The following is a 9,176-nucleotide window of genomic DNA, read 5'->3' as shown; positions in this document are numbered from 1 at the left end:
ATTTGACGCCCCTAGCATCTTTTCCTTGTTAACTGTTTTTTCTTGTGCATGGCACGTCATGATTTTTGTTTTCAAATTCCTAAATTTAGCCATCTTTTCAAAGAAGAAAATTCCTAAATTTGTTATTTTTGCCATGTCAACTTTTTTATTGAACGAATTTATGTTACATATCATAGGAAATTACGGGCAAATTCTTTCGTATTTTACCATGGCAATTTTATTTTTTTGGAGTGTGGCAAAAGAAAAAAGAAGCATGACAACTTTATTTTATGGATCATGGCAACTTCTAAGAGTTCTTGTGTTTGTACACATGGCAATGTTTTCGAAAATAGCTTTTCATGGTAAATTGTAAATAAGTATCCCCATAGCAAATATTGTATGAATGTTTCTAAAATATCAACATGAAAAATCGGTAAAACATTTCCAACTATGATGATTGCAAAATGTACCCTTGTGAAAATTAAACTTTTTCCAACAAGTTGAGTAGTTCATATGTGGTCATTTACAAAATCTCCAACAATTTGCCATGTCATGACATTTTTTTTCTTCCTTTTTTATATTTACATCCATGCACTATTTTTACCTTTTTTCTAATGTCTACATTATGCACTTTTTGGCAACTTTAAATGCAATATCTATTTTTTAGGTTTTAACTGTACCATGTCACATTTGTGAGTTTTTGCAAAATTAACATGCAAATTTCCCATGTTTTTTCTTCTTCATTTTTGTAGTGTGAGAACTAGGCTTTTGTGGCTCAACTGTCATGTTAGTGGAGGACTGCATAGAACATGATTCCTTTGTGTGGGGTTAGGAAACGAAAATCCCACACCTAAGTAAAATTTACAAAGTCTAGCATAGCATTGCTCCATAGGAAAATACCTGACATTGATGACTGCGAATATGGTAAGAATGTAGACTTAAACAGCTCTTAACATCTTTATGCAATTAATAAGACTTCAACGAACCGAGAGGAGAAACATAAAAGGGTTATGCGCTTATATATGCAGTGAAGAGCTACAAGGTAAAATCCCACGATCCTGCGCAAGATAACCCCCTCCTGTCCTCTGCACTGATCGTAAAGCCTGAACATAAGTCCAGGGACAGTGTGCATCACAAAGCTTGTACTGTTTCTGTAGGAACACAGCTTCTAAGTTCCAAGCCATCATGGAGTTAAGACCAACACTTTCTTAGTGCCCTCGCGAAGCTTCCTTCAGGCAGATGTCACAGGGGCTTGGGCCATCTTTACACCTTTGACTGTTGAACTGTTCGCCAAAGTGACCCAGAAGAGTCTCCCTGCGACACTCAGTCTGGAAAAAAGGGCAATTGTTCATAAATTGATTGCTGATGATTTTTCAACCACCCTTATTCTACACTTTTTGTTAGCCAGAGAATTTATTTACCTTCAGCTCGCAATATGCCTGCATTTTCTTTGCTTGGTCCATTGCAACCTTGAAGGTTTCACTCTTGAAGTTTTCAGCACTCCTCAGCATGCACACAATGCGGCTGAAGTCTTTCTTCTGATATAACACCACACAATGCGCTGGAAGATCGTCTCTTCCAGCCCGCCCAGACTCCTGATAGTAGCTTTCTATCGATTTCGACAGCGTGTTGTGGACAACAAAGCGCTGGGTAGAGTCAGATTAAACGATCAAACAATGTGCACAAGTATATCAACATTGACTGAGAATGCGTACCACGTCAGGCTTGTCAATCCCCATGCCGAAGGCTATTGTAGCACAAATAACTTTGACCTCTCCTCTGTGCCACTTTTCTTGGACGCTGCTTCGCTGACGGGCCGCCAAGCCAGCATGGTAATGAGCACATTTTATCTTGTACTTCTCCCTCAAGAACTTGGCAGTGTCCGCACATTCATTCTTCGAGAGACAATACACAATGCCAGACATGTTCATGAAACGCTCTTTCAGTAAATCACCCAGCTGCATCTGGGGAGTTCTAGTCTTGCCAATCACCATGTAGTTGAGGTTGTGTCTGTCAAAGCTCCTCTTAAGTACCAAAGCGTTTGGGATCCTCAAGGTATTGAGGACGTCCTGCAAATTCCATATAAAATTATACTCCGTAGTTAATAATTAGTGTTCCAAGCTGTAGTATGGGAACAGAAGGGGAATGCTTTAGTACCTTACGGACAGCTTCAGTTGCTGTTGCAGTTAGAGCCATGATTGGGACTCTAGGGAAGTGCTGTTTGAGGCATCCTAAGCCTCGGTAATCTGGACGAAAGTCATGTCCCCATTGACTTGGGTAGAAATAGAAATCAGCAATGTCAGCAAAAAAAAAACTCTTTTTGAATTATATGACAAAGGTTTGATTTAAGCATTACCTTACACAGTGTGCTTCATCAATCACAAATCTTGCTAGCAATCCCTATCAAAAAGTCCAGGTTAGCATACCCTCTCGGGCCAAATAATAAAAATACTGATCTCGTAAGTACTAGCATTTCAACAACATGATATATACCCTCTGGTGTAAGCCTTTGAGGATCTCCATGAAGGAATAGTTTCCAGCCATTCTTTCAGGTGTGACATACAGAAGTTTGAAAGAAGGTGTGCCATTTCTGCAACGAGATGAGAACGTAAGTTACAAAGCAAATGGCAGATCATTTCTTAGAGGGGATATAGGAAAGAAAATCATGTGATAAGGTAAACTAGAGATCAAGTGAACTAGGGAATAGTGTTTACCTAAGCTCCTGGATAACTGCAGATGCCTGTGCAGAAGTTTGCTGAGAATTCAAGAATGCTGCTTGTATCCCAAACTTGAAGGTTAAAGCAACCACCTGATCCTGAATAAGTGACAGTAATGGACACACAACAACAGTAACACCTGGATGCAATGTTGCAGGGAGCTGCAAAGGTGATAATACAAATGAAGTTTCTAAATCTCGCCAACAACCAAGATTAAAAGAAGTATGCAAAAAGACACAGTTTAATGACCTGATAACACAAGCTTTTGCCACCACCTGTTGGCATAAGTATAAAACAGTCTTTATTATCCAGTGCAGCACTACAAGCTTCATACTGCAGGGGCCTAAAACTTTTGTTGCCAAAGATGACAGCATTTGCCAAATTGATGTCATCTAGAGAAGAAAGCTGCTCATAACTCAGAATTCCTCTCTTCCAAAGACATGCATTTGGCTGTCCCTCTCTATTTGAAGTTAGAGTTGTTGATTCATATCTCTTGGTTGCTTTGGTCACCTTCAAAACATTGTTTTGGAACACAAAGAGCAATGCCTATAAGATCAGCAGCAGGATTGGAAAAGTAAAACTCTCTCTACTTTTGTGGAGATCATAATAGCATGTTTACTGTGTCCATGTGCGTGCAGGCTCAGTCACCTTATGTTACAGTGTTTTCACAAGTACATGGCATGTGCAAAATAGAAATGGAGATGGCAGAGACCAGTAATGGGAGAAATTGGGATAATTGGCTTACAGTAGATTTTGTTGAGCTTCTTGTCTGAGCTTTAGAGTTTCTGGTTTGTGCCTTCTTCTGGGTACCCACGGGATTATCATGGTGGGTGTTTGTTTCATTAAATATGTCAAAATCTGAATCATCAGAGGAAAAAATCAATGTTTTTAAACCTTTCGGATTATGTTTACTGGAGCAGTCTGCCCTTTTGAACAAAGGGTCAATGTTTTTAAACCTTTCGGATTATGTTTACTGGAGGAGTCTGCCCTTTTGAACAAAGGGGTATCAAGAACAACTCCTCCTTTTTCATCATTTACACCCTTCCTCATCATTTCATTCAAATTGCCACAAGCTTCAGTCTCTATTGCATTGAGGTCATCCCAGTCATCAGTAGGTTGTGTTGCATCAGCCAATGCAGCAATAAAATCATCGCCACAGTTCTCCACAGTAATGAAATCTTGGCCACCCTCTCCTGTGCCAGAACAATAATTATCATCCATACATAGGATCAACCAACAAGAAGTGAACCCAAAACTACATTGAACCAAAAGCAAAGCATAATATGTGAACTATGAGTGGTAGAGTTGATCCAAAAGCATCAGAAACCTCAGCGCTAGTCACTTGAGAATTCAAATATAAAATGCTGCCAAAAACTAAACGTTTAAGTCAGCATACTGAGCAGGTTTCCTTGATTTATGTTGGGTGGGAGTACCAAACATATGTTTACTCTATCGAATGCACGGCAGGACCTTTGCTCATTCTATTAAGAGAAGTAAACCAATTTCTTGTCAGGGAGAAAAAAAAACACCCAAACACCGGCCTACTAAAATGGTCAAAACAGAACATATGTGTACACTTAAGAAGAAAGGATTTGATTCAAACAACTTCCATATCGCAAACCTACCTACCAAAATACTCAAAATGACTGCTGATTGTGATGAAAATGCAGGCACTGGATCGGTAAGAGTAGTACCCCCCCCCAACCCCTCCCGCATCGGCCCCGCAGGCGACGGGGAGGGAACCCTAGCCGTCGCCGGCCTCCTCCCCTCCTCCCGCCCCTTCCTCCCCCGTCGCCATCACAGTGCGTGCCCAGGCAAAGCCTGGCTGGCGCCGGCGGTGGCGGGCCTACTCGTCCCCTCGCGTGTGGCGCCGGTGCAGGCCGCTTCCACGGGCCAGGGCGCTGCGGTTGGCGGGTCCCCGCGGCGCGGCGGGTCCCCTTCCGTCGACGGCGGCTGGTGGCATCCGTGGTGCATCAGGCTGCTTGCTAGTGGGTGTGCCTGCTGCTGCCTGCGCCAGATCTGGCGCTGTAAGTTGTGGGCGGCGCAGGGCCGACGGCCGCTGCGGGTCCCGGACGGCGGCTGCAGCCGGCCATGGTGGCCCGGCAATGCTTGGTGGCAGCCGGCAGCGCTCAGGGGGTCGTCTGCGGCTGCTCGGGCATGAGCCTCCCATCGTCGTTGGCGGTCGTCCATGGCCGGATCCATGGGGCTCGGGCCCGGATCTGTGGGCTGCCGGTGGCTGCAGGGCGGTTGAGGTGGTACGTCGTGGCTGGGGGTTTCGTGTGCGTGCGCGGGGTTGCGCGGGGGTGGCGCGGGCTCTCACCCTGCGCAGATCTGGCGCGCGAGGTGCGCGGCTGATCTACGGTTCGGGCCGGCGGCTGCGGGGGGTCGCAGGGCCTCCGGTCTCGGCAACGACGTGGCTCAGCAGCGGGGTGGCACGGGTGATGCTTCGGGTGAAAGCCCTGTGCTGATTTCGGTCGGTACCGGCGGCAACATCACCTTCTGGCATCGGATCCTTCCTTGGAGGTGTCGTTGTGTGATGCATTGGTTTGCGCCTACTCTGTTCATTCTCTAGGCGAAACCTTGGATCCAGCTTCTGGATCGGACGGCGGCGGCGTCCTTGACGTCATTTTACCACAGTGGTGGCGCCTACCTTGGGAGATGCTGCTCCCCTCTGCTTGCCTGAGGTTCGGGATGGTGGTTGGCTGGTCTGAGGTGGGTGGTCGATGGTGGTGGTGCGGCCGGTCTGGGGTCGACGGTGGTGTGTGTCGTGCTCGAGTGCTCCTGTTGCGTCTCTGCTTGGCGGTCCGTGCGGCTACTATGTTGGCACACAGGTCTCGTGGCGTCGTCTCGGCCTTGCGAGGCCTTCGACTGTGCCTTGCGATGCAGGTCCTGTGTTGCGGCGTTGTGCTGCCTTGGCTTGTGAGGTGCCCGTTGAATTGCGTCGACGGTGCAGTGTCGTGGTTCGGTCCGGCTAGCCAATGTTGCCTGGCTTCCCCTACGGTGCACTTTGTTGTGTTTTCCTTCCTTGTTCTCCCTGTTAGGTGAATACTATTCAGGAGGTGGGGAGCCCCCCCCCCCGCGCGCGGGGTGAACATTAAAAAAAATGCAGCACTATCAAACACATGCCAAACCAATAGAAGAGCTAATACATTTTCCATAGTTGGTGAGAACTGGTCCTCTTTCTATCATGAAGTAATTTTTTCATGCGCAAATGACAAGCTGATGTGTTGATAATGCATAAGCGCCATTGGTCCTAGCAGCACAAGCAAACCATCCCCAAAATGGAATGGTCTTAACTGGGCCGAGCGTCTCAGCTCGTCCCATGAAAAGAAAAAAGGCAGGACGAGGCGGCGGTACCGTAGAGGTGGACGAGGCGGGAGAGGGCGGCTACGGCGAAGTCGCGGTCGAAGCCGTAATCGACGGCCAGGTCCAGGAGACGCTCCACCTCCATCTCTGGCTGGCAAGCACGCCTCCCGCGGACGCCGGCACGGATCGAAACCCTAGCGTCGGTGAGGCGGGTAAACGCGGCAAAGAGCTGCGGGTGCGGGTGCGTGCCGTCTCTTTGTCTTAGAGAAGTCCAGTAGAACCCTCGTATCCTTAAATTCTGAAAAATAACTGTTTTTTTTACAGTTTTCGTCGAAAAAACGATCGTAGACTAGAACCCTTAAACCCGTAAAAATTTATAGAGGTCGAACCTGTAAACGCCCTCGCAGCCTGTAGAAGTGAGGGTTGGAAGGGCAAACCCAATCCCAACCCGCACTCCTTTTCATCTCGAGCGCGTGAGGGAAACCGCCCGTCCCAGCCGCCGCGCCATGGATCCATCGGCCGCCGCCTCCGCGCCGGCCCCGCCCGCCCAGGCCGCCGCCCCTCCGCAGCGCCGCCCCGTCCCCGCCGGCCCTCCGCAGCGCCACCCCGCCGACGCCCCGCCGACGCCCCGCAGCGCCGCCCCGTCCCCGCAGCGCCGCAGCCCCGGCCTCCCCTCCGCCGCCGGCCGGCCGGCCCTCCGCAGCGTCGCCCCGTCCCGGCCGCAACTACCGCTACCTTGCAGCCCTCGCAGCTGCTGCCGATGAATCAAGGTATTTTCTTCCTCTTGCTGACCTTTTTCTGTATATACATTTTTTCTATGAGATGTGAATTCCAATAGCTACCATTAAAGAAACGTCTCAGCAGTTGGTTTTCTTGTTCAGGTCAACAGCCGTATCACTGGAGTATTGCTGACATATTCGTTCTTAACTCCTAAAGAATTAACTCTATTTTGCATATTGTTCTTACTTTGCATAGTTTCATGGTATACTTAATTGATAAGAGTATGTATGTTTTTTTGGATGCATACTTTTGCATTCGAAAATTTGAATACACGTAGAGTGCCTTAAAAGAGTATGTATGTTTTTTTCTGAAAGTTAATTTTGATGTACATTGTAGTAATTTGTGTTGCTTTGTACTAGCATTACTTTTCTCATAAGTGAGCTGTTCGTCAAGTATGATTCTAACTAACAGTGATTACAAGTTCTACTGTCGGGTATCTTTGTTTTATTCGGTGTTGTAATAATAACTAGAATGATTATTGTTTTATGTTAAATGTGATTGAATTTGTGATATGTCATATGATGAAATGTGTGATATATGAATGACAGTTTTAAGGTTTGGGGTTGGGGCAAAGACTAGAACCCTCAAACCCAACCCTTATAACGGAATTCCGTTATAAGGGTTGGGTTTGAGGGTTCTAGTCTTTGCCCCTGTTTTTCAACCCTTAAAAGTATCAAAAATGTGCAATTCTCAACCCTTAAAACTGGTTTTTGTTTTAAGGGTTTGAGGGTTCTACTAGACTTGCTCTTAGGGCAACTCCACCTACTTAATTGCACGGAGCTACCATTGTTCAGCACCATATAAAAATCAGTATCATAATTATTCAGTCTAAGAGCATCTCTAACAGACCTCGTACCCGATCCATAAAAGTTATTTACATTTCGTGGAAAAACGTTTTTGCGGGTCGGCGTGGGCGACGATCGAGCAGCCCCGTAAAACGGACCCGTAAAAAAGAATATTTTGGGAATAGAATATCATTTTTTATGGATCCGTTTTGCGAGTTCTGCTCGGTCGCCGTCCACGTCGGTCTGTAAAAGTGTTTTTGCATTTCAATTTGGAACATGAAAACACATTTATTTGCTCCTTTATTTTCTTCAAAACATTGTATACATAATAATTCATCAATTCTTTGCTAAAATAGCAAGACCAAAGAAAACAAGAATCACAATTAGATATTTTAGAAGATATCCAACTTCCATAATTACTCTCACTAGTTTGACCAACATCTTTTCCAGGCATTCATTGTTGATTTACGGATTCTTGATCTTACATTCTTTATTCTTGGGCTTTGATTTCAAATAATTAGAGACGTTGTTTCCCCTCTAATTTCTTTTCTATTTGCATATGCAGCTGCATCATTAGCCTCAATTATATTAAGGAGTACATGAACATCTATTAAGTTTCTTTCTATCAATAAATCGATATATTCTTCTTCCCAATACCAAAATAAACATCCACCTTCCTACACACATGAACACCTCAATAAGCTACCAAAATTTAACCAAATTTAACCAAATAAGCCGAACAGAAAGAAGAACATACCCCGCCATTATTGCATTTGAAGAATACCCGTCCGAGATGTTGCAGCGTGCTAGATGTGAGCCGCAGCACTGTCTCTGTGCACTCGTGGCACTATATGAGCGCATCGGCAAGCCGACGAGCCGTTGCGCGAGCATCGAGCCCGGAAGACGGCCGGAAGAGTCCATATCGGCAAACCGACGACGACGACTAAAGGACGAACTGTCACCTGCATGCGACGTTGGCGCTTTGCCGGGGGCTGTGGAGGGTGCTCCCAATCAATCCATGGCTTAGCGCAATTGCCGGTGGCCGGAAATGCCAAATCCGATGGCCACGGGCATCTTTTCGGCCAGCCAAGGCACGAGGGAGTGGTGGAGGTCAATCTCGAACGTGTGGTGGCCCGCCAGTGTGATTCCGACGGCTGATATGGCTGGTACCGTAGTAGGCAGCCCGACGACGGTGGGTGGGGCAAAAGCACGGGCTGAAATGTCCCAGATGTTTCACAAAAATAACACGTACGAACTTTAATATACTGTCGAGCCGTTCCCTTTATTATACGATGCTAAATATGTGTCCATTGAAAATTTCGTACTAAATGTTATACGATATTAAAAAAAATCATCATATTGTATAATTAAAAAAAAATATTGGATCACATATTAAAAAGTTCAACATATAAAAGTATATCGTATATTAGAAAAATGTTTACCACATTGTTTAATATATACATGTGCCATCGTCCACGTTTATATACTTTTGTCCTTTCCAATTTTTTTATAATGCCTGGTGAATATCTAAGATATGAAAAACATAAAAGAAACCTGAAGGAAAAAAGATAAAATAAAAATAAAGAGAACACATATAAAAACAAGAACG

At 45.5% G+C, this 9,176-nt stretch overlaps 1 protein-coding gene across 3 annotated transcripts; it reads right to left on the bottom strand.

Annotated features, from left to right (window-relative positions):
* Positions 1 to 868: 868 nt before the first annotated feature.
* LOC123448388 (ATP-dependent DNA helicase Q-like 1) lies at positions 869 to 6,312 on the bottom strand. Of its 3 annotated transcripts, none has more exons than XM_045125242.1 (11): positions 6,054 to 6,312; positions 3,653 to 3,889; positions 3,442 to 3,554; positions 2,946 to 3,242; positions 2,694 to 2,857; positions 2,473 to 2,569; positions 2,336 to 2,379; positions 2,137 to 2,251; positions 1,695 to 2,048; positions 1,401 to 1,625; positions 869 to 1,307 (listed from the first exon to the last, which is right to left on the bottom strand). In XM_045125242.1, the coding sequence occupies exons 1-11, from the start codon at positions 6,145 to 6,147 to the stop codon at positions 1,188 to 1,190; spliced, it is 1,860 nt and encodes a 619-aa protein (XP_044981177.1). In that variant the 5' UTR covers positions 6,148 to 6,312; the 3' UTR covers positions 869 to 1,187. The 3 variants fall into 3 exon arrangements, 2 of the variants coding, with proteins under 2 accessions (XP_044981177.1, XP_044981178.1); XM_045125243.1 differs by having other exon boundaries at positions 2,946 to 3,206; XR_006631717.1 differs by having other exon boundaries at positions 1,230 to 1,307; positions 1,401 to 1,588.
* Between the last annotated feature and the right edge of the window lie 2,864 nt (positions 6,313 to 9,176).

This window comes from Hordeum vulgare, chromosome 4H (genome assembly GCF_904849725.1).
Source record: "Hordeum vulgare subsp. vulgare chromosome 4H, MorexV3_pseudomolecules_assembly, whole genome shotgun sequence".
Lineage (NCBI taxonomy): Eukaryota > Viridiplantae > Streptophyta > Magnoliopsida > Poales > Poaceae > Hordeum > Hordeum vulgare.
Note: the sequence above shows the minus strand (reverse complement) of the source record. Positions and strands in the feature narration are given on the sequence as shown.